Consider the following 24335-nt stretch of genomic DNA (forward strand, 5'->3'; position numbering starts at 1 on the left):
CCAAAATAAACCACAGCAAATTCACTTATCGCCAAATATCAAGCAAAAAGCTAAATAGAAAAGGAGAAAGCACACAATTAAACAAGGATAAAATAAGATTCCCACATTTTAATTCAGTTGGTAAAAGTGTTGGTTTGTGTTGAAATGCTGTTTTCCATTAGGTTACTTTGCAAAAATGTATTTTCAGATGTTAACATAATGCAAGTGCGACATCGATATTTTTCAAATGTTGCTTGAATCACTTATATAAAACATATTTGTGATGATGTGACAAGATTATAAATGACCGATGCTGAGACATTTTTTATGACTAAAGTGCGATTTGGCTGAAGAAGACACTATCACTATTGAAACCTGCACAATATTCAGTAAAACTGTGTGTAAGTGTTAAATAATGCATTGTTTCTGTTATATCTTTATAAATTTAAATATCTTGTCAGACATGAAGCCTGACAGCTGATGTGGACTGATGATAAGACAGCTTGATATTGTGGTTAGTTAAGTGAAGTGTGGAGGGCAGGAAGTGAGCAGTTTCTTACAAAGAAAGAAAGAAAGAAAGAAAGAAGAAAGCGAGCAATATTTAATCAATATGTATGTGGATAGAGATTTCACACAGGTCGGACCAGACGCCAACAACATTCAGCAGTCATGTTAATAACTACAGATCCCAGCTGTGAAAGCGCTGATCTGCTCCAGCGGAGAAGATCTGAGTGTTGTCAGGGTTTACGGCCAAGTGCAGGACTCGATGAGAATGACCTGAATAAAAAACAGCAACGTTATTACACGTTGTCTTTTATTACCACCACTGCTGTAGAGTAACAAGTACTAACAGTTAGTGCTAGTGGTGGGATCACACATACAAAAAAAACATAAAATAGACTCCAACTGTCAAATACATTTCACACAAGTACCTCATTTGAATAAAAATAATGTATAAAAATAGCTAATAAAGAAAAAAGTTTCCAAGATTATAAGATTTATTAATATTTTTAAGACCATTTGCTGATTGATGAATTTTTTTTTGTGCTACCACGAGAAAATGGAGACAGAACAACTGCCAAGAAAACTTCGACAAGAGTGGACACAATCAATGGGGCTGTAAAAGTTCTTGTGAGAAAAAGTAATGAAGTCTCAGAGTGACCTACTTCTTAAAACCTTTCGGAAAACTTGAAGATAGCTTCTCAAATCAACCACAACCACAGCTCTCGCAAAGACAGAAATTGTCTCCACTCAGTGGTTAGAATTTAGAGTTAGATCGCCCCTCTACCCCTCAAAAAGAAGAAGAAAATCCACAGTAAACTGCCAAGATCAATGCTATGTCTTTTTATTTGTTTTCTTTATGTGCTATTGATCTGGCAAGGGGAAATTCTGTTTTTGTATTTAACGGGAAGTTGGGGTCAGAGGGCCAGCCACACTAAAGCAGCCCTCCAATCAGTAGCTTAAATCAGGATAAAAACCAACCAGGTAAGCAGTTTGAGTTAAAGAATACCACAGCAGACTGCTGAACATTTGAAGTTTTCTAGTTCCTTCTGTCAAGTCTTTCTTTTGTCGTCATGAAGTCACAATACTACAAGGATTTTTTCAAATGCAGCTGGTTTGAATGTGTTTAATAGTTTCACATTCAGCAGAAGTTCAGGACATAAATGAGACAAAATGTCAGACGCTGCAATGTCTTTATTACTCAGCATGTGTAATGATGCGCTGCATTTATTCCTACGTGGGTGTTGTAAAGTGTTAAACAGAAATCGATGAGGGCTGCAGTGATAGTACATTATTTTGGGTTTCTAACCTGTTAGCTGGTTGATCGGGCTGATGGAGGGAAACTCCCACCTCCAGCAGGCGACTTGGTGATGAGGGAGGCCGTGACTTGTGATCAGATATCGCTTCTTTTCAGCCCATCGAAGGGAACAGATCTGCAAATGAAGTCATGAGAAGTTAACTATGGAGCCTTTATACACAGTAAAAGCATCTATACTTTAAGTCTGAAGAACCTGTGAATTTGTGCTGATCGACGTCAAACAAGAGCTTGAAAGTGTGTCCCAGATTCTCAGCTCTCCATCTTTCCATCCTCCTCCTGTAGCGATCACCTGTCTCTGCCATGGACACCATCCCATCGCCTAACACACAAAACGCACAAAATGCAAGATCAGCTAGTGGTATGTTTTAAGCTTCTGTATAACGACAGCTAATATCTGAAGCGTAGCAATCAGCAGCATGCTAGTGAAGTCTGCACAGCTTGAGATTAGTCATCATCACGTTGTACAACCGAGTGTGCAGCTGTTTGCAACATGTGTCATGGTTGTGCCACCAAAACTGTGAACCATGAGAAATGATGCAGGTGTACTCCAGTGAAGAAAGTGACACAGATCAGTCAAAAGATGCACCACCAAGTCATGTTTTTAGAGGTGAGGCTGCACAGATGGTAGTATCGGTTGGTTGGTGCGTCCAGCATTCACAGTTGAAATATCTTAATAAATATTGTGCAGATTGCAGCGATATTTGGTGCAGATATTCATCTTCCCATCAGGACGTCCTGTAAGAAGTTTGGGTGACATATTTTTTATCAAATACGAGCATAACTAATGACATGAAATGTGAGCATGAAAACATGTTTATGAGAGAGACTGTGGCAAAGGTAGTGTCTTTATGTTAAATAGTAGAATTATTGCTGTCATTGTAGTCATGTTAGCATTTTTGCTCAAAGTACAACAGAAAATGTTGAAATATATTTAATGTGGCTTTTTTCAAACAGAAAGATTTATTTAATTTCATGTGAAAACAGACCACTAGAATGTGACATTAATTATGAATACAAGGCATTTTTTACATTTTTATCTCAAGTCAAGTACACTGACCTTAACAGCGCTGGGCTGTTTCATTGTAGCGATTGGCTGACGTGACCTTTTGACACCTGTGATGTCACCATCCCAGATATGCAGGTGACCCTCCGTGGAGCCGCTGGCCAACCAGTTGTCCTCCGGTGACCACTGCAGGCTGCAGATCGCCTCCTTCTGGACGGCTACGCCCACTAGAGGTGTAGAGGCCCGAGGGTCGAGGTGATGGATGTGTCCCAGAACAGAGCCGCTGTTCTTCCAGCAAAAATACTTCATTTAATAGACAGTTTACGCTCACTGAACACTTTATTAGGTACGTACTGCTAGTAAAAATTGGACCTCCTTTTTCCTTCAGAACTGCTTTAATTCTTTGTGGCATACTTTCAACAAGGTGTTGGAAACATTCCTCAAAGATTCTGGTCCATATTGACATGATAGCATCACGCGGTTGCTGTAGATTTGTCGCCTTCACATCCATGATATGAATCTCCCATTACACCACATCCCAAAGCTCTATTGGATTGGGATCTGGTGACTGTGGAGGCCTTTGGAGTACAGTGAACTCATTGTCATTTTCAAGAAACCAGTTTGAGATGATCTGAGCTTTGTGACATGGTGCACTATACTGCTGGAAGTAGCCATCAGAAGGTGGTACACTGTGGTCATAAAGGGATGGACATGGTTAGCAACAATACTCAGGTAGACTGTGACGTTTAAACCCTGCTCAGCTGCTACTAAGAGGCCCAAAGTGCGCCAAGAAAATATCCCTCACACCTTTACGTCGTTGATACAAAGCAGGATGGATCCATGATTTCTGAATGTCACAGCTGAAATCAAGACTCATCAGACCAGCACCAACCACCATGCCACGTTCAAGTCACGTAAAACCCCTTTCTTCCCCATTCTGATGCTCACTTTGAACTTCAGCAAGTTGTCTTGACCGTATCTACATTCCTTTTTCTACATTCATTTTTTTTTTTAACATATATAATTTTAATACTAGCAGTATTTCCTCACATATACTCTTTTAAGTATCCCTGCCTCCTGATATTCTTGGGTCTATTATCCAACCAGTCCAGTCTGACATTTCGAATTTAAAATGCACGTCCGGACAGCTATATACACATTTCCCTCACAAATATGTTATTTTTATTTATTTATTTTTATTAATCTGATTTATTATAGACTCTTTAAACAAAAAAAAGATGGCTGGCTTGTGCAGTTATGGATCCACATGTGGGATGATCCTGTGTTGTACTTTACAATGGGTTCAGTGTATTACCAGGATGACAATTATTAATAGTTGCCCAAATAAAACAGTTTAAAGACAGTTTAAAAACTTCTAAACAGTTTTATTTTTAGACTGGAATTGTGTTATTCTGGCTTTGATGAAGGTTATAAAGCTGAAAATCATACTGAGCCTTTTTCAAATAATGAATTTTCTGTTTTTAAAAAAAAACAAAAAAAAACAAACTGTACCTGCTAAGTAACTGCTGCTTCCAGGAAAGGCCTGCGACCACAGACAGGTGCGACAGCAGACATCTCATGCTCTGCTTCTGTTCAACATCCCACAGCTAAGAAGTCAAAGAGAGACACCACAAACCGTCATCCTGCTGATTCAGCCGATTGCTGCCCTTCCCCCTTCACAGACCCCAGACCACAGTTTGTGTGAATCAGTTTCCAACCAAATGCGTTCATTTACTTGAAGCTCCGGAGAACGTACCTGTATCTGCCCTCGTCTGGTCCCGATGCAGAGAGTTCTGCCGTCTCTGCTCCAGCACAGAGATGAGATGGACTGACGGTGGGTATGTCCTAGTTGTGGATCCAAATGTCCCACCAGGGCACGAGTTTCTGAATTCCAAATGTAAACGGAGGAGGCCAGAGCTAATGCAACCAAACCATCACAACTACAGTCGAGGAGATTAGTGTCTGAAAGGAAAGAGATGGGAAAAAAAAGACTACAGAGGCTTTACTATGAACAGAATAACTCTTAACTGTTAGCTTTTTATTAGCTAAGTTTTTAATATGGGTGTATTTGCAAGTCAGAAGCTATATTTTGCTGTGTCCTTAGTAGATTCTTCTTTTAACTACAGGGTCATTTCACCCCATGATAGTTAGAAAGACTGATAACAAGACATTCTAGTCATTTCTTCATAGCTTATATGGCTGTAAACATGATTTTGAAAACTGAAATCACCCCAACACACCCCATACTCATTGTTTTTGTAAACCAGGGCACAGAAAAGACTCTTCTAGTTTTCATATTTCTTGTATTTGGGTCAAATGCGTACGCACTTTGCTCTAAATGGCACTTAAAAGCCTCCGCCATAGTGTCAAAAATGAGATTCTGGGGAATAAATTCCTATTTTTTAATGCTGTTGTTATCTGAAGGTAGTCATTTTGGAAAACCTGAGTTTAGCAATACTGGAATAGGCTCATAAATTGCTTAATGTACATATTCCAGTGTAAAATCCCTGTTGCTATTACCAACAAATGAACAAAATCAGTGTCTTCATTAGTAGCTGGGTAAAATCGCGTCTGTTTTTATACTGCACTGAGAAAGTCATTCAATCCCATATTCAGCTAAACTAAAGTCTGATATATGTTGTCCAGCAACTACTAGCAAGGCTGGTATGAGCCATCTTAGCCATAAATCACTCATAAGTCACTTCTCACACACCAGTTCTGCTGCTATGTATTCATCCATCGTTTAAAATAGTCCCTCAACAGTTACACATTTTTTCTGCTGTCTGAATAACCTCTGCTTAAAAATGACAGTGCCAAGCTGTTACAGGAAATTATTAAGACTTTAAGAATGTCTTGAGAATGGACTTGTTGACTCATCGTTCAAGGTTATTATCTTCAGTAGGAACAAATAAGCTCAGTGTTAAGTGTCACACACAGCGTAGGCAGTACTGAAAGGTCACCAGTGTTACTTTTTAATGGGATGTGTTAAAAATATGAAAAGCATTTAATATCACCAGCTTCATCCTCTGAACTCAGAAACAGAAAAAAAAACGACTGCTTTTTCCACATGTATTTGTAAATATATTACAGTATGTATTTTTTCTTACAGTAATCATTCAGCAGCGATGGCGCCCCCAACTTCATCACTGACTTTCCCTGCAGAGTCACAGGGGCTTCGTTCAAGATGTCAAATGGCTGCAAATCATGTCTTCTGTCATCAGAACCTGCAAAGGCAAAAAAACAAAAAAAACAAAAAGACAGTGGTGTAAAGCACATATGCACCTTGGATCTGCTGTTGTTGTTAAATGAAGCCAGTGCTTGTGACAAGTTTAAAAGAAAACCAAACATTAATATAGAATTGCAGCAAACATCCACATCACACCACTTTAAACACTTGTTGCAGATCTTATTTAAACTATCTGCTGCACTGAAGCAAGGACATACACAAGCTGAAGTGCTCATGTAAGGTTAAATAAAGCTGAAAAGGTGTGTTTTCCCAATATGTTAAAGCTGTGTGTCTAAAAGTGTCTGAGGAGAGTTGTCCTTCAATGTCTGGATTAAGGATTTACATCAAATTATTGTATCTTGTTCTCATGATGTCATGTTTTTGTTCTAAATATATCCAGCCCTCCATAAACACCACACAAGACAAGGCGGATGTGTGACTATCTTGTAAGAGATCATGTAAAAAGACAATTGTATCAGCAACTGTGGACATAAACACACACTTTAACAATGGCTTGACATCATGCAGCATCACTCCACTGATTGACATTCAGATTATCGAGTCATTCATGCTGTACCAGCCTGCTGTGATATTCTGCGTTCTTTTCCTGCAGCTGTCCACACCCATTCCTGCAAAAGAGGAAATAATACTGTTTAGATGAATGGGGCAGATATTCATTTTTCTTCTAACAATGAGAATTAATCAAAACTTTGCAGGTTTTCTGACCAAATTGGACCACGTTTTATGTATTTTGTGGCATAATGGCACTTAAAATCGTAGTTTTATCCCACATTTATTTTAGTGTCAGTGCAAACTAGGTAATGTTCTTGATCTTAAATGATTTTACAGCTTTTCTGATTTCATTTCAAGTAATCTTGGTAAACTGAATGCTTTTCTCTGATATTTTCACCGAAGTTAAAAAAAAAAAAAAAATTCTCATTTCATCTGATTTAATATTTTTTCCTTCTCACTGGAGGGATTCTAACACCCCCTTAAATTTTCCCATCTCTCTACACGGCTTTCATTTTTGTTTTTCTTGTAAGCTGGTGACACAGCAGAAAACAACACAAAAACCCCAATGAAACTACAGTGATACAAGTCCCTGAAACAAACCTGTTCAGTGGCATTTATTACGGCAGGCAGTCTGCTGGCAGCGACACAGCGTGTTGTGTTCGATGGTTTAAAAGCCTCACAGTGGGACACACCTTGAACCAGTGCTGCCTCTGATGAAGCAAAACAGTATCACAGGAAACTTCATCACAACAGTACTGGGATAAATACACTGTTCATGTATGGTGAAACATCTGGATGTAGTAAGGATGATTACATTAAAAAAATGGATGCAAATATAATCAGACATAAATAACTCTTACATTATGACTGATATTGATTTGTGGTCCAATGCTGATGCTTCTACAGGAGATTAATCGAATTCTGGTGATCAGTCTAAGTTTATTTTTTATTATATGTTTTTGACAATCAGCCCTGAAATATAGCAATGCAAAAGTTGGAACTAAACCTGGAAACTGGAGGTGACGCAATGTACTGACACATAAACTACCTGAACCTTTAACTAAGCTGAACAAGTAATAATAATCATACAATACAATAACATATGCACTGTGTAATAAGTCATTATTGGGCCTTATATGACACGAGTTAAGTGTTCCTTTATCCACTTAAAAAGATCATGTACAGAAGGTAAAGATGCTTTAATATTTCTAGAGGTGATAAAAACAGGAAAACCAACAGCTGCTGCAAGCAGTTTGTGTCATTATTCAGTAAAACAGCAGGAAAGGACAACAAAAGAAATCCTAAATTACAAGATTTTTACTCCTTACTGGTAAAATAAATCATTTAAAAGCTGAGTTTGGGTCACTTCTTGCTTTACTGGTCCCACTTCAGACAAGGTAACTATTTCTCACAATCAGGGTGTTCTACATTCCTCTGTGATGAGTTTGTTTTATACCTTGAGGGCTTCCCTGAAGGACTGTCTGTGCTGATTCATGGTCCTTTGGTGGAGAATCCAGCTGCAGCTGCTGACAGACTGGATCAAACTCGAAGCTTTGCTGCCGCCAAGTGGCCACTGGTGTACTGGCAGCCGGACCCTCTCTGCTGTTCCTTTGGATCCGCCTCCTGAAGCGCTTGTATGTCAGTTGATGGGCATCCAGTTGTTCCTGAGAAGACATGATAATGACAATAATGATATTAATAATGAGAATACTTTTAAAATTGTGTTATTATGCAAATAATTGGCACAAATTTCAGTTGAGACTTCCAAACCAGCCTTTCAAAGGAACCCATCCAGAGGGCTGATATTATATCTGCACCATGTTTTATCAAATATTGTCCTGTACTACCCAGTTCACAAAAAAATGTCTGTTGTTATGTATTTGTGTGTTTGAGCATGCTTTCTCAATAAGCAAAAGTAATTACACTTTTTGTGATAACTTCCTAAGTGACTATTTATTGTTTCCAAAGCAGCAGATAAGATGAGGCAGTTGTCACTAAGATGCTGGTGGTGGCGGCTATGAAGGTCTCTGGGCCATTTGAGTTTATTTAATGGTTGCTAAGATTGTTCCTAAGTGGTTGCTATGTTGTTTTGCGTGGTTGCTGTCTGGTTGCTAAGTGGTTGCTATGACATTCAGGCTGGTTGCAACCAGAGATGTTATGCAGGAGAAACTTAAAGAATCCTGAGCAGAAATCTATGACAGGATCCATAGAAGCAAAGATGGAGGCTGTATGACTCATGTCCAACCCCTCCCACTATCGACAGTGGTAAGTGCACGTCTGCCAGTATGTGGGTCCACTATAGGGTCTAAATAACAGAAATTTCATCACCTTTCCAAGTCCACGAGAGTCCACTTATACCCCAAAATGTATGGTTACAAGGACAGTCTGCACAGATACTACACTACAAAGGTAGTTTGCATGCAGGGACAACATAGTCAACATGGAAAAACTGCATTGTTATGGAATAGAAAAGCAGTATAACGACCACTACATGAGTTTAGTGTCTCCTGCTGTCTGTGTGCATCTGCAGAAAGGATAACCGAGGCCTAAAAACACAAAGCCAATCATCTGCTTTGTCACAGACGAAACAGGAAAAGCTACCAGCCAAACATGTTGTTGCAAGTGTGGCGTCAGGAAATGCTTTTAAAACCTTATTTTGGGCAAAGTCACCAAACATCTAGAGCAGTTCAGATCAGATTTGAGTAGTGATTTGAGACGTGCTGATTTATACAGTTATGGTTCCTATTCTTCCAGATGGTGACCTGCTCTGTTTAGCCTGAAAGAACTGCCTGGGCGTCACCAAGATGGCGGACGACTGAAGAGACTTGCCTATAAGGACTTTGTTGAAGCTGGCTGACTACTTAGTGTTATACTCATCTTTTTTCCCCTCATTGCTCTGAATTTAGGAATAACTGCATGAGATTAGGAAGAATACATTTTTGCAATTGAAAATGCTAGAATAAATATCTGGATAGACATAACCATGGGAATTTACAGGATGGAAAGAATAACCTTTCTAGTAAACCTGAAGATGGAGTCCTTTGTGCAACACTGGGAGGGATGGATGAGATATGTGATGACTTTGAGACTTGATTTTGATGGGATGACTGCATGAATATAGACTCAAAATCTTTTAACTGAAGGAAATGTTTTTGTGTTTTATTTATCGATTTATTTATTGATTCTTTACTTTGAAATCCTATATGCCAAGGCAATAATAAGCTGCTGTAAATGTTGTTGTTGCTTTTTACATCTACTCTCTGGATGTATATACTTTGTGTATATCTGTCTAATTTTTTGAGTGTTGTAAAAATTTAACTTCTCTCAATAAAAAGAGAATTAAAAATAAACAAACAGGAAAATATCAAAAAGAAAGAAAGAAAGAAAATGGTAGAATAATTTACATTCATCAGATGCATTCAAAATGTCTTTAATATATGTTAAATAACTATAACTGAATGATCTTACATGCAACCTTTTTACACTCGCTATTTCTTTTTTCTATTCTTACAATATATTTTTGTTCTTTAGTTTATTTGTTTGAGTTTCTTTGCAGATTCATCTTCATTTTGCACTGTTAGAGTTTTATCTTATATTTTTCTTAATCTTTATTTTATTTTTTATGAGCACTGTAGTGTATATACACATGTACATATATATTTTTGTATTTTTTTTCTTACCTACCTCAGGTTTTGTATGTTTTGTGATATGGAAATTGCTGATGCAACACTGCAACATCTGCTTCATTGAACATGTTATTGATTCCCTTTTTGTATCAATATTTATTGGAAAATGCTATTTTAGATGGGAATGACTGTAACAGTATTCTTAAATTGTTGCTCAAGCTGTTTGTATGACCCACATGTCGTCCTGCAGTTCAAAATTGACCCGTTTTAAAGTTTGAAAATTGGAGGGGGGGGATATACACATATATAATATAATCAACCAAAATCCAGCGAATTTCACTGGATTTTGGTTGATTTTTTTTTGTGAATGTTCTTAAAGAAAATCTTAGAAGTTTTACTGATATATATGTAATCACTTTAGATATTTTTAGGATTTTTTTGAAGAGTTTTACTCATTATTTGAAAATATTTACAAGAATTTTCTTGCCAAATTTGAGGGATTTTTTTTTTTTTTTGAAATAAAACTTTTAATGGAAACTTTTAAGTAATTATTGGAATTTTCTTCCTGAAGGTTTTGCAAATTGTCAGAAATTTGGGGAATTTTTTGCTGAGTTTTTGGATTTTTTTCAGGCAAAGCAACAATATTTTTTTGAGTGCCCATAAGTGAAGACAACAGGAGGGTTAATCTAAATCTTTCACCGAGAAATATGATTAAATTGTGTGCAGCTTTTATTTTGGCTTCTTTATTTTGAAGGCCCCTGCAGGTCGCTTTACGCACAGACGGTGTGCGCCTTTACGCAGCTCCTCCTCTGGTCCTCCCCGGGACTCTGGGCAGGAGTCCCCGTTCAGTTCTTCCCCCTCCAAGATGGAGGCGTTAGGGGGCTACCCTGCCAAGTCCTCCAACCCCAAAGCAAAGAAACTGACGGTGCTGTTGAGCATGACGGTCGGTGTGGGCTGTTTGTTCCTCCTGCAGACGCAGCTGGTGAAACCCAGAAAACCGAAGGATTTTTACTCTTTCGAGGTGAAAGACGCGAAGGGGAGGACGGTTTCCCTGGAGAAGTACCGAGGAAAAGTATGTCCACATCATCAGCTGTCGTTTCAGTTTGGCAAGAAATCGGTTCAAACTTTCTCCCACTCAGATCCAGTCAGTAAGATAGCAGGTTTTACTGCTTCATGCGCATTTCTGGGAGTGTTTTCAAGTAACTGCACACTGATTTCTCTCCTGTTCAGGCGTCCTTGGTTGTAAACGTGGCGAGTTATTGCGAGCACACGGAGGCGAACTACAGGTTCCTGCAGGAGCTCCACCGGGAACTGGGCACCTCTCACTTCAACGTCCTGGCCTTCCCCTGTGGACAGTTCGGGGAGACGGAGACCAGAACCAGCAGGGACATCGAGGCCTTCGCCAAGTCCACCTACGGAGTTACTTTCCCCTTCTTCAGCAGGATCAAAATAATGGGATCAGAGGCTGAGCCTGCCTTCAAGTTCCTCACAGGTTTGGCAGAAATACACATTTTATCAAATAACACAACTGCACAAAGACTATAAGAAAATGTAGGAACTCATAGATATTTATTTCTCTTGTAAATGCAAGTTTCTGGTGTATTTCTGGATACATTTGAGCAGCTGTCTGACAGAAAATAGCCTGCATTTTGGCTCAACTTTGACCAAACCTCAAGTAATTCTGAGAAGTGATAAACTTGTTCTCACCTACAGTCAGAAATTTTAAGCTAATAATGGTCTGAAGTAAGAAAGGCGAGCAGGTTGTTACATTTCTGAAACTACAACAAGCAAATGTTTAGTTTTTGTTTAACTAGACAAGTGAACATACAGTCTGTTTTAGTCACTCCTGTCTTCTAGAGGCAGCTGTCATGACTTGAACCAAAACCAGAGTGACAAACCGGGCAGAATTTTAGCTACCTATAGAGACCAAAAACTCTGTCACTGTATTGTGCAGCTGAACACAAAGTTTTAAAGCACTTTCAGACACTCTGAGGTCATTTAGAATATGTTTATGATCTTACACCTGAAAGAACAAGTCTGAGGTGACTGGAATATAAAATATAGTTTTACTTTCTACGCATTTCTTTGATTTAAGCCTTGAAGAGCTTGTTGGTGTGAAATATCAATTTAGTCTCATGGCTCTCCATATTTTTGACTTTTTTTCTGCTGCTTTGTCTCAGCAGTCGTGAGAAACTAATATTCTGCAGTATGTGAATGTTGTGTTGATGCGATGAGAGTATATTGCCATCCCAGTTTCTGTTCTAGACTAAAGCAGACATGAATATTTAGTTATTTTATACTTTATTCAGCAGGATTTTATCTCTATATTTAAGTCCTAATGAAGAGCAGTAAAAAGGGCGATTGCTAATTGTTGTTCTTGTCTCAATTATTTGCCCTACAATTTAGATTTGATGGTATTTAGTGTTTCACAGCTTCTTAAAATTCTAATTAGTCCATAAAACACAAGTGTGGGGCTGTAGTGTGTACATAAGTTGATTTATGATGAGTATTAGAAATGTAAACATGTACAATTTAAGCTATAGCATTTGGGATTTGGAATCCCTGCAATATAATGGACCAGTATTTTAGAGTCACTGTTTTAGTTCAGTCTTAATCATTTATATTCCATTCTTGGGATAATTTAAGGTATCTTTTGTTGTCTATATGATGCAGTATTACATTATTGTTTTGTTTTTATCCATTTTATAGCTTAAATGTAGCACTTTGAGATTTTGCCTAAATGAAAAGTGTATTACAAATAAAATGTATTATTATTAGTAGTAGTAGTATTTTGTATGACTGGAGGAAAATTTCATTCATTATTTAAATTGTTTGCATTGTCTGTTTGTACTTATTGTTTCTATCTTGGTCAAAAAACTTTTAAAAAACAGATTTTTAGGGTTTTTTCAATTGAAAAAATAAAGATTAGATAAATAAATCTACACTACACTATTATTAACTGTTCTGTAATGTGCTACTTTTTTCAGATTCTGTGCAGAAAACCCCAAAGTGGAACTTCTGGAAGTTTCTGGTGAGTCCAGAAGGGAAAGTGATCCGGTTCTGGCGAACAGACGAGCCCATGGAAAGCGTCCGACAAGAGGCCACAGCGCTGGTGCGAGAAATCATCCTGAAGAAACGGGTGGAGCTATGATGGCGCCTAGCGACGGATGCGGGACACGTTTTGTCCGTGTCGGTGACTGAACTGTTTCCAGTGAGTGCAGTTTGAGACGTCTCCCTGCAGAAACATGCAGGATGAGAAGATCCACTAGTGTCAGTCGCAAAGGCAATGATAGTCATGCAAGGGCAGGCTGGGGTGTTTGTGTCCATTAATGTGTGTGTGATGGCACCATCCTGTGGGGAATGACAACAGTCGGGATGAACATTCCTAATAATGACCACTGCTGCAGCTGAAGGATTGTTTAGTCTTTGACATGTTGGATTTTTTACAAATGTTCAGTGTGCCTTATTTTGTACTTTATACCATCTCTTTCTAATGTTTACATTCAAACCTGTTTCTTAAGATGAAGCATTTTAGCCCATTTTGAGACCATCAAATTGTTTAACATTCATGCAACAATAAAATGATTTCATTTTGATTTGATTTCAGGATCTTTTGCTGCAGGTTTCTTATGTTTTAGGTGCAAAAATACCCAATTAACCGACGTTTTATCTACATTTTAGGTGCAGACTCAGAAAATTGACACCAGCTTCACTGAGATATGCATTGCTGCTGATATTCTGCCTGTTATTGTTGATTTTTCTGTCCGACATCATTGATAACACACTTGTTTCTGTGTCTTTGCCATCGGGCACTTGGTAGTCTAAATATTTCAGATGCTACTGTTGACTGATAATAGTGATTGCAGACATCGTCCCTGCTGGTGTGGATCAAATGGACAGTCGAAGGGCAGCAGCAGGTAAGCTGGCACATGAAGAACCAACCAGCTAACAAGACACTGCCTTCCAGCCACCCACAGTAAGGAGCTGAAAAATCATTGTCACTTGGGTAATATCTGGGGACCTAGCATTGTTAGTGGTATAGGCTCCAACACTGATAGCTGGACAGGCTCTTCTTCAAAATAAACCTCATTCTCACCTCTGCAAACTTGCTACATAGTTGAAAATGATGTTTATTTTTGCATCCGGGTGCTTGTTTCTCTTAATGTGACTGAGAATGAGTGAGTGCGATGAAATGTAGCTGTTCAGGTCGCAGAGCAGTGTGAGCTGGCTGCAGAAACGTCAGCTAACATTACACTGCCTCCCAACCAGCCACAACTCAGACGCCCTCTGGAAATGCAAACGCACGGATCTGACTCGACTGAAGTGATGATAATGAACACGTTTCTGATACATTCGAACAGCCAAACCAAACCTAAAGGGAGTCTGTGCAACAGTATTCTCATCTACAGCCAAAAATATTCCACTAGTAATGAAATGAGAAAAGTGAGCAAGATGATTCACTTTTGTCGTAGTAACAAGCAAATGTTTTGCTCTTTCTGTGTCACAACTTGGAGGCCTTCTGTAGATGCAGATGCATGGATCTGACTGCTGAAGTGATAATAAAGAAGTTTCTGATGTATTTGAGCAGCTGTCTGCTGGAAAGTAACCTTAACATTCACTAAAACTCAAGTATTACTGTGCAACAAGAAACTCACCTACAGCCATTCAAATAATGATATGAAAAGAGAAATGCAAGCAGGTTGATGCATTTCTGAAGCCGTAACAAGTAAATGTCTTGGTATTTCTCTGAGCTACATCCCAGAGGCCCTCTGGAAATGCAAATGCATGGATCTGACTCTGCTGAATTAATAATAATGAAGATGTTTCTGACATTTTTGTAGATATGTTTGAGCATCTGTCTACCAGAAGGTAACTTCAACTTTCACCGAATCTCAAGTGATTCTGTGCATCAATAAACTCTTAAATTTAACCCAGTTCCACTAAAAGTGATAAAAGCAAGCAAATGGTTGCATTTCTGAAGCCATAACAAGCAAATGCTCTCCAAGTCAGGCACTCTGTAGATGCAAATTGATGCATTAGACTGTGTTAATCTGATGAGCCAGATATACACCGATCAGCCGCAACATTATGACCACTGACATGTGAAGTGAATAATATCAATCATCTTATTATAATGAAACGTCCTGCTGGGAAACCTTGAGTCCTGACAGTCATGTGGATGTTTGACATGTCCCACCCACCTAAACATCGCAGGTCAAGCAACCCCCTTAATCCCCATGGCAACAGCAGTCCTTGATACCAGTTGTCACCCTCAGCAGGAGAATGAACCCCGACACACCACAAAAACTGCTCAGAACTGGCCCGAGGAACACAACAGAGCTCAAGTGTTCACCTGGGTTCTACACTCCCCTGATGTAACTCTTGCTGAGCATCCATGATGTCAGGATCAGCCTGATCTAGGTAGATCCCACCCTGCAACCCGCAGGATCCACAGGATTCACTGCCACCATCCCCAGAGGTCCAGTGTCCATGCCCCACTGGGTCAGAGAGGTTTTAGCAGCACAAAGGAGACCAACACAATACTAGGCAGGTGGTCATAATGTTGTGCCTGATCAGTGTATATCACTATGCAAAATGTGGAATGTAATTTTCTTTCATTCACAGTTTTCCCTCCTTCTGGCTTTACATTTTCAGGCAAATGAAAGGGGTTATGTGGCAGCAGCTGAGGTCAGTTTGTGGCAGCAGTGAGGAGTGTAGCTGGCAGCTGTCGATCAGATAACACACAGCCTGCAGCAGGACACTGCCACACCACCACCACCAGCTCAGACACACAATGCACCGTTAACCTGAACATTTTCACTGTCTTAATGCAGGTTTGCTGTCTTACCTCTGAGGGACGGTGCCTCCTCTTTCCTATGAAATCTGTCAGCATCCTCCTGATCATGGAAACAAACACACATCATGTGAAACCACTTCCTCCTGTAGTTTCAACGAGTTAATCAGCAAATTGAGGAATAATTTATGGTATTTTATTATCCTATACCACCAAAAAAAGCTAATGTATTTGCTCTAAGTTGTAGTTAGAGTTGGTTAGAGAGGAACAATCCTGTGTTTGGAGTTGGAAGTGGTTGCCTGGATGCAGCAGCAGCAACAGCAACAGGTCAACTAAACACCATTTATTGGCTCTTTAACATTATTTTCATCATCTACTCACCAGTTTGTGTGGATTTCCAGTCTTTAATTTCGTCTCCATCGCCTATTACTTCAGTAAAACCTCATTTTCCTCTCCTCCCAGCCTGTCTGAGGGCTCTGGCCCGTCCATGCCTGCTGCACCTGTTGTCTCCTGTGCTGTCGGGGCTCCTCCACCTAAATACGGTCTCCAGGCGGACAGAGAAGCGGGAAGCTCCGTCCTCTGGCCTGCTATTGGCGGTTAGGTGCGTTTTTTTTCTTTCTGTATTTAATTAAGGAGACTGTTCTTCTGTTTAGGGATTCCCTCCGCGTCCTGGTTTCTACTGGAAACAAATAAGCTTGACAGAGTAAATTAAAAAAAAAAGAGCAGCGCGGTGATGTTTTAAAGGAGGCGGCAGTTTATCGGTTAATGAGCTGATCCAGACAAGGACAACCTGCTAGACTTTGATTTCTGCAGGATGCTGACGGTTTGCACAGTTTATTAGAGGTTATTAGAGATTCAGCGTCAAGTCTGACTGCAGAAAATAAAGGTTAATATGAGAAATGGTGCCAACGTTCCCAGTAGGAATAACACGAGGATAGCTTCGGCAGTGTGCAATGATCAGATCCGTGAAATTAAAATGAATGTTACGCGAATGTTTTGGAAATAATAATAAGTGGCATAAGTTTGGTGGTGTTTAGTATTATTTGATGTTATTGTGTAGCTGTTAATATTTCATTCCAGCAACTTTGCACTGTGATAAATTACTGGTAAAAAAAATACACGAAAATTCTAACAATAGTTTTGCTGTTTTTCCAAAATACCGTAAAATGATAAAATCTGATGCCTTTTTTCTCTTTTACATTAAGTTAAACGATTTCTTCTTAGTTTCTAAATATATATTGAATAGACTACGATTTGTCTGATTACACAAAAATGTGTAAATATTTGACCTATTTTGGATCTAAAGTTAAATTTAATAAGAATATAGTTCATGTTGGTTTTGAGTAATTTTTTAAAACTTATCAAACTTAATTTAATTAAAGTTATATTAACTCAGAGGCTAGACTTCTGTAAATTAAGTTAAACATGAGTTAGCATTCGGAGTTAAATTAAGTTTAATATTATTTATTTATTTTTTGTTAGATGTGTGATGAATATAGTTAGAATTAAGTACAAATATTCAAATATTTTCAGTAATTTTTGACAATTATTCATAAATAATGCACCTGACCTCAGTGTAAAGATTAATTATCAAGGCAATTAGTAACAAAAAGTAGCACTGTTTTTAAAAAATTGAATCCTGTAAATTCCCCCCCAAAAAACAAAATCTGTAAATAAAGATATTTTAAATATAAATGTAGTGTAATTTTACAGCCAAATGTTGTAAAAATTGATCAGCTGGATGTCAATAAAGTAAAACATTATTTATCATTTTTTCAGTCCTTAATATACATTATTTTCCCTTTGAATAATAGCAAATAACTGTAAAATAAGAACATTTTTTGGACTGATTTAATGACAGGAAAAACAGTAGACTTTTACAGTCAGATACAGCAAAAGAATTAATAACCATTTGTGAAAATATAGATTTTGATGTGGATTTTTTTCTTTGAACACTTATTTCTGGGGATTTTTCATGGTTAACATGTAAATTGGTTCTTTTTTCCCCCTGTAATTTCCCTACTTGTGTGTAATGTAACAAAACAGGGAACATCTGTAAAATAACAGCATGTTGTTCAAAAAGTTACAGTCAAAACTGTATAATTTGAATTAAGTTTGAAATGTAAGTTGCTGCTTTTACAAAAACTATCATGTGCACCCAAAGTTTATCGATTAGAATTTAATTAAAAGGTGATTACTGGTCCCTTGAATTACTTTGTAAAACTGCGTTATCACAGTGGACAGTAAATAAATCAATAACCTGAACAATCACACTATTAAATTAGATCAGTCTGATTCAATAAATGCCGCGTAACAGATCTCCAGGTAACGATCACTGTGTTTTTTGCGGGTTCAGGCGCAACGTCCGCGCGTCACACCGTTTAATGAGGAGCTGTGTGGCGCTAAGTGCGCAGAAAGGCGCGTTCTGGCACCGACCACCTGCCACCAACAGATGCGCTCACACCTCGACCTGGAGCCTGAACAGGTGCTGAACCAGAGAGAACCAGCAGGCTGCCATGTATAGGACCATTAAAAACCCTCTGCTGGGTCAAGAATTCAGGCTGCTGTTTATCCAAACACAGAAACAAAAAGAATGTATGTTTTAGAAAAGGCTGCAAGTCTGAGATTTGCATTTTATTTTTGACACTTCTATTGACTTCACCCATAGACTGTACTGTTAATCCATTATTAGATGTCTCAGTAATCACAAAATGACAAATGTTAAACTATTTTTTTTGCTACACGTACATTTAAATATGAATACATTCTAATTTAATAGAAAAGAATAGAAATATTTTAGTAATTCTGTTGTTAGAGTTGCAAGCAGGAGTAAAGTGACCACCACCATAATACAAATAAATAAGAAAAATGTCCTAAAGTACAAAATGTACACTAGATTGTAAAATATATTATGGATAAAAATGTACTAAAGTTAAAAATGTGCCATAAGGTGTCAAATGATAAATATGAAAATATACAAAGAATGAGGAAATTAGGGAATCTAATTAATTTTATATTTGCATGTGTATTAATTGTGACGTTCTCCTCATTTATTGCAGCTTTCTTAAAAAAAAAAAAATCAACTTGCCAATAAAAAGGTTTAAATAAAATCTTAGCTTTGACATAATCATATTTTCCCAGAAGTCTTTGCACCTCAGTAATTCTGCCCAGGATCAGGAAGAATAAATGATTTTTTTTTTCTTTTCCCGCGGGACTCCGTGTGGTTTGCAGCCTCCCTCCAGGTTTGGCTTCAGTCACCTTAGAAACTCATTGTGTCTGTATTTTTCTTTGCCCTCCCGCAGTTTGGCGGCAGCTTAACCGGTCAAATGTGTCACAAGCAGCTCAAACAAAGCTCCTCGCTCCGGTGCTGCGCTCTGCTCGGCGACAGACGCGTTTGTTTGCAGTCCGAGTGGCTCAATGAGCGAAGCTGACAGGAAGGTTTGAGGAGAAACGTCCTGATCGATGGACGTTGGCAGCTGGAATTCAAATAGTAAAGTGTTTGGTCAGTCGCTGCTAAAGGTGCCAGAATTCTGCATTGTTGCTCAAAAAGTCATGGAAAAAAAGCCTGAAAAAAACATCTGAAAGACCGGTTGTTTTTTTAAAAAATATATATATTTATTTCATTTTTGGAATTCACCACTTAACATTAATAGACCAAATTACAGGTTGGACAAATCTGCTGATATAGAAAAAAATGCACCTTTGATATGTTGCCTTCTGTAGTTTATTTTTTCTTTAAATTTTATTTTTATTGCACAGCTCTACTTGTTGATGCACCATTGCAACAGATTTTGCAAGATGCATGTACAAAAAACAGTGTATGCATTTTCTAATGTTAAAGGTGTCTGAATTCTGCTGCTATATTGTGTTATTCTTTTTTTTGTTACACAAGTCTACTTTTTGATGCACTGTAGCAGTAGTGCATACACATATTCCATAAATATGCTTTTAAGAATCTACTGAATATACTTATCTGTCTTAGTGGGTCTTTGCTGAGGCATATTTCACTTTTAGAAGTGAAAACAGTGTAAATATTTTATATCTGTGCCATAATGAACAATGAAACTTGATTTTTTTGGGGGCATTTTTGCAAAGATTACCTTCATATAAAGTGATGAAAATTAAACGAATCCAACTTGAGTTGATCCAAATCATGTCCCGTCTAATTTGTTGTTAATTGTTTATTAGTTTCCTCAAATGCATCTAACTTCCTGTTGTGATGTAACTCAAACAAAAAGTCAAACCTGTGTTTATCAGACGTCCATCTCACTATCAGATTCTTCTTATCTGCATTTATACATCTTGTGCTCATGACAGCAGCAGTAGAACTGTAAAATGTCCTCAGCTGAGGGGCAGCAGTGTTGCCTTCACTGCCCTAAAGTAAACAGGCCCAGGTCTGGGGGAGTTTAAACAGGTGCCTGACCTGAGGTTTGACATTGTCCTGCAGACCTGCTCACCTCATCTGCTCTTTACAGCTCCAGATACATTACAGATACCCAGAGGTCACAAGGTCACATCCTCTCCAGATAAGCTCATCTCTTCTGCTTGCTTTGATTCCTTCTCTTTGGTTTCCTTATATAGGCTTCCAAAATCTGATTCATAAACATTTTTGGGACTCCTGAAGTTTTTTCCCCACTGTGACTTCTGCTGTTTATAAAGCTAAAGTGTCAGCAGGTTGGTTCAGAGCTCCAATAAATCATGTAGTCTAGACAAAAAGAAAAACTGTTTAAATTTCCAAGAAGGATATAAACAAGGATGTTGGCTGCAGCATTCATGACTCAGTGTCCTTTTCTTTTAAACCACGCAGTCAGGCAGACAAAAGGGAAGGAAGTCTGTGCTTCTTAAAGCAGGTCATGGGGTTACATGTGTTTCACTGCTCAAATAACCAAAGTTCACACTGAAGACAGATTCTTTCCATTTGCTTAAATATCACCTAAGGCCTCTGTTCATAATAATTCCATTCCAAGTTGTCTGCAAAAAAACCCCCCCAAAACATACCTTTTTACACTCTTTAAAATGATTTTATTTCCAAATTTGCAAATCATTGATATTTTCCAGTACAAACATCGGTAGTGAGATGCAAAAATATAGAGGCATGTAAACAGAAATGCAATGTAAACAACAGCATAGGCAGTGTCATTTCCTTTGTAGAACGCCACTTCTGACAGATTAGCTTATGAGCTACCTGAGGAAGCCATCATTTAATCATTTACAGATATCAGTATAGATTATCAGTTAAGCATTAACAGCTGATGCCCACCCACACTTCCTTCCAGCCTTGTACAGACTCAAGGCTCCTTCATATCACTAATCAGAACCACGTCACGGCTACAGCTTTACATGCTCATCTTTGAATTCAGCTGTGGTTGGGAACCCAGCGGAAGCGGTATCCACCTTGTTGAGTCCTGGAGGTAAAAGCATGTCCATGAGGAAACACCTGAGTCCTTATGGTGCAGTGTTCCCTAACAGAGGTTCTGAAAGAGGACACACTTTCAGCATCTTCTCCATCGAGAGTCACGCTGCTGTCTTTGGATGTAGTCGTCTGCAGGCCTGAGAATGCTCCGAACATCCGTACAGTCTCTGATTCCTGCTGCAGTCTTGTTCCTGTAGCGCTGCTGTGCAGAACAGCATTGCAGCGAGTGCTGACGTCCCTCAGCATGTCCTCCACTGAGTCAGAGGACTCGGTTTCATAACCTTCGTCCATTCGCTGCCGCTTACAGGGACTCAGTGAGGTTTTATCACTGCAAGGCATCACTGGTTCTCTGACACTGGGGTCTCTGACTGTCATCAGTTTCTGAAAACGGTCAAAGAACAAAACCAGAAATAAATGTTTGACATCATTTCTAACAGTGCAAGTGTTGGAGGTTGCATTGTCTGCATGTTTAGTCTGTCTCAATCAAATTCTTACTTCCAGCACTGATGCCAGGTGTTTTGCTCTACTGGCCAGCTGCCGGAGGTGAACGTTCCTTTCCTCAAGGGAGTCAGTCTCCTCCTGCTGCCTGTTCAGAGTCTCATGGAGCTGCAGACAAAGCAAATTTGTTCAGTTCTGCTTCTGAGATTGAGAATTTTTAACCAATTCATGTACAATCTTTGAGTCTAGGTGACTGAAGAGTGAATGGCAAGTGTCATTGGGGGTTTCTTGGGTAAACCCAGGCTTATCAAAATATTAATATTTCATTATTGCATAACTTAGATCACATATAAATATTGTTCTGTCATGTACACCAAAGTCATCAAGACAAGACAATAAAACAAAAGCGGCCGTGCAGTGAGGATTTACCTGTTTGTTGACTGCTATGGAATGTCCGGATGCGCTGCTGTAACACTGTGCCATGTCCTTCCAGGAAGCTCCATCCTGAGCGATCAGGTGGCCTTTTTCTGTGGATGAATCTACCAGGCTGTCCTCTGGAGAGAATTCCCGCTGAGGGGTGAGTGGAGGTATGACACATCCCTGAAATGGTACCAGTTCAGCTGGAGACAGACTGCTCTCCAGCGTGGCAGGAGAATCTGTAAAGGAGACAAACAACCAGAGTAGCATGACTTTAGAGTGGATGATGATGATGATGTAACAGTAACAGCAGCAGTAATAGCATCTTTTCTCACCTGCAATGAAATCCAAGGCATAATCTCCAAAGTCTTGGTCATCTGCATCAGATTCGTTCACCTGTGTATGAATAAAACTGAAGGTTACCACATATATGGATGTATTTTTAAAAATCCATCCACAAAAAATCGTCACAGATCTACCTGAAAGTGCCACCAGGACCAAGCAGGATGATGTTGCTTAAAGGCAGAATATGTCTTGGTGGACATTTCTGTGGACCTTCAGTGTGTAATGAGCTCACGGTGATCTGTGCCAAAGAGGCAGTTTGTGGAAAAACTTTGTGAGGTCCGACCAATTAGTAGGCTGTGTGTCATGAGTAAACTACGATGCTATTCGTGCAGGATTCCGGCACACCGTGTCAAACATTAACAGAGGGATGCAGACCTGCAGATCTGCCAGTATGTTACATCTTTCAGCACTATTAGAAAGGCTTGAAAAAAAAAACTGATGCCACAAAACGCTACTGGTCGAAATAAGACAATTTCTGTTTCGATGTTCTTTTGCCTCACCTGAGAGCAGAGGGAGTTTCTCTCCTGTCTCACCACAGACGCACAGTCTTCCAAATCATTCCATGCAATTGTTGAAAAAGCTGAAACACAAATCAGTGTAACTTGACGACTGAACCGTCGAAATGCAGCATACTTATTCACACGTGTTTTCTTTTTTACTTAAATGCACTGAGATAGTGCATGAAACTCCACCCTGACGTCAGAGATGCGCATACCTTGTTCAGTGACGCAGGGGAGCTCAACGTACACAGTGACTGGACTGCTGCTTCTTGGCACCAACACTGTACCCTGCAAGTAGAAAGTATTTTTACTAAATTTTCAACTACACAGAGCATTTTTGATGGTGCATCTTTCATATAAAGAAAGATGTCATACCTTATTGTTTCCTGCAGCTCTGCTCCCCCGTTGGCCCCTCAGGTTGGGACAAATAGCCCCAAACGCCCTTCTCTCCTTTTGCATCTCCATCAGTTCGGTTCTGTTTGCAGAACTGACGGGACATGATTTGATTGAGAGCTGATATAGTCGACATTCTCCCGGTCTGTGTCTCTCTCTGCCGCGGTTTCATGCTTCTGACCCAATCAGATGCACTTATTCGGTCTCCAGGGAGTGACAGCGTCCTCGGAGATTAAATTGGTGCAGACTAACGGTTTCGGTCTGAAGTGTAGAAGTGGTACCGCGCGTAACGGCGCCATTGCAGCAGGTGCCCTCCCTCCAACCTGCGGCCAAATATCCCCTGCGTCAGCGGCTGAGTGATGGAGGTCACGTAGGCTCATACTCACTCATATAAACTCACCAAACCTAGCTTTATTTCTCTCAAAAATGACACAAAACTTTTGAACGTTCTTATTTCTCATTACATATTTCTGTTGTTGTTATTAGTAAATTAATCTGTCAGTGAGTTTGTGGCCAGAACTGCCCGTGCGTAATTTCTATCCAACTGTGCGTAAAATGTCAACTTAAACTAGGCCAAGACTTGTTGCAACATTTCAAGCCAAGTGGAAAAGGAAAAGGGCAGTTACAGCAGACAGCCCAGTAAACACTCGTGACAAATGCCTCAATTAGTAAACAAACAAGAGCAAGTCTACTTAACGCTGAATGCACCTGTGTGGTCGACACTGTGTCAGCAGGTCGAGCTGCCACGCGTAATGGATTATCAGATAAAGACACTCAGTGGGCCAGAGTGTGTTGGCACAGGTCGGTTACAAATAATACAGCCAACGGTAAACAGAAACCGTTCGTAAACTGACCTTCAAGCAAACAGG

The 24335-nt window shown here is 39.2% G+C and overlaps 3 protein-coding genes across 4 annotated transcripts; 1 reads left to right on the top strand and 2 right to left on the bottom strand.

Moving 5' to 3' along the window:
* Positions 1-77: 77 nt before the first annotated feature.
* Positions 78-16495, bottom strand: LOC111580759 (cell division cycle protein 20 homolog B). The gene is made up of 12 exons (XM_023288639.3): positions 16342-16495; positions 16015-16063; positions 7997-8204; positions 7141-7250; positions 6605-6656; positions 5909-6025; positions 4558-4763; positions 4314-4408; positions 2856-3084; positions 1992-2117; positions 1790-1913; positions 78-756 (listed from the first exon to the last, which is right to left on the bottom strand). The coding sequence occupies exons 2-12, from the start codon at positions 16057-16059 to the stop codon at positions 659-661; spliced, it is 1410 nt and encodes a 469-aa protein (XP_023144407.2). The 5' UTR covers positions 16060-16063; positions 16342-16495; the 3' UTR covers positions 78-658.
* On the top strand, positions 10977-13767 carry gpx8 (glutathione peroxidase 8 (putative)). Of its 2 annotated transcripts, none has more exons than XM_023288637.3 (3): positions 10977-11310; positions 11397-11658; positions 13154-13767. In XM_023288637.3, the coding sequence occupies exons 1-3, from the start codon at positions 11032-11034 to the stop codon at positions 13315-13317; spliced, it is 705 nt and encodes a 234-aa protein (XP_023144405.1). In that variant the 5' UTR covers positions 10977-11031; the 3' UTR covers positions 13318-13767. The 2 variants fall into 2 exon arrangements, with proteins under 2 accessions (XP_023144405.1, XP_023144406.1); XM_023288638.3 differs by having other exon boundaries at positions 10984-11238.
* A 4448-nt stretch (positions 16496-20943) lies between the features above and the next one.
* LOC111580765 (multicilin) lies at positions 20944-23541 on the bottom strand. The gene is made up of 7 exons (XM_023288650.3): positions 23449-23541; positions 23289-23361; positions 23074-23153; positions 22564-22624; positions 22241-22467; positions 21869-21979; positions 20944-21754 (listed from the first exon to the last, which is right to left on the bottom strand). The coding sequence occupies exons 1-7, from the start codon at positions 23536-23538 to the stop codon at positions 21317-21319; spliced, it is 1080 nt and encodes a 359-aa protein (XP_023144418.2). The 5' UTR covers positions 23539-23541; the 3' UTR covers positions 20944-21316.
* Between the last annotated feature and the right edge of the window lie 794 nt (positions 23542-24335).

The sequence above is a fragment of the Amphiprion ocellaris genome, chromosome 6 (genome assembly GCF_022539595.1).
Source record: "Amphiprion ocellaris isolate individual 3 ecotype Okinawa chromosome 6, ASM2253959v1, whole genome shotgun sequence".
Lineage (NCBI taxonomy): Eukaryota > Metazoa > Chordata > Actinopteri > Pomacentridae > Amphiprion > Amphiprion ocellaris.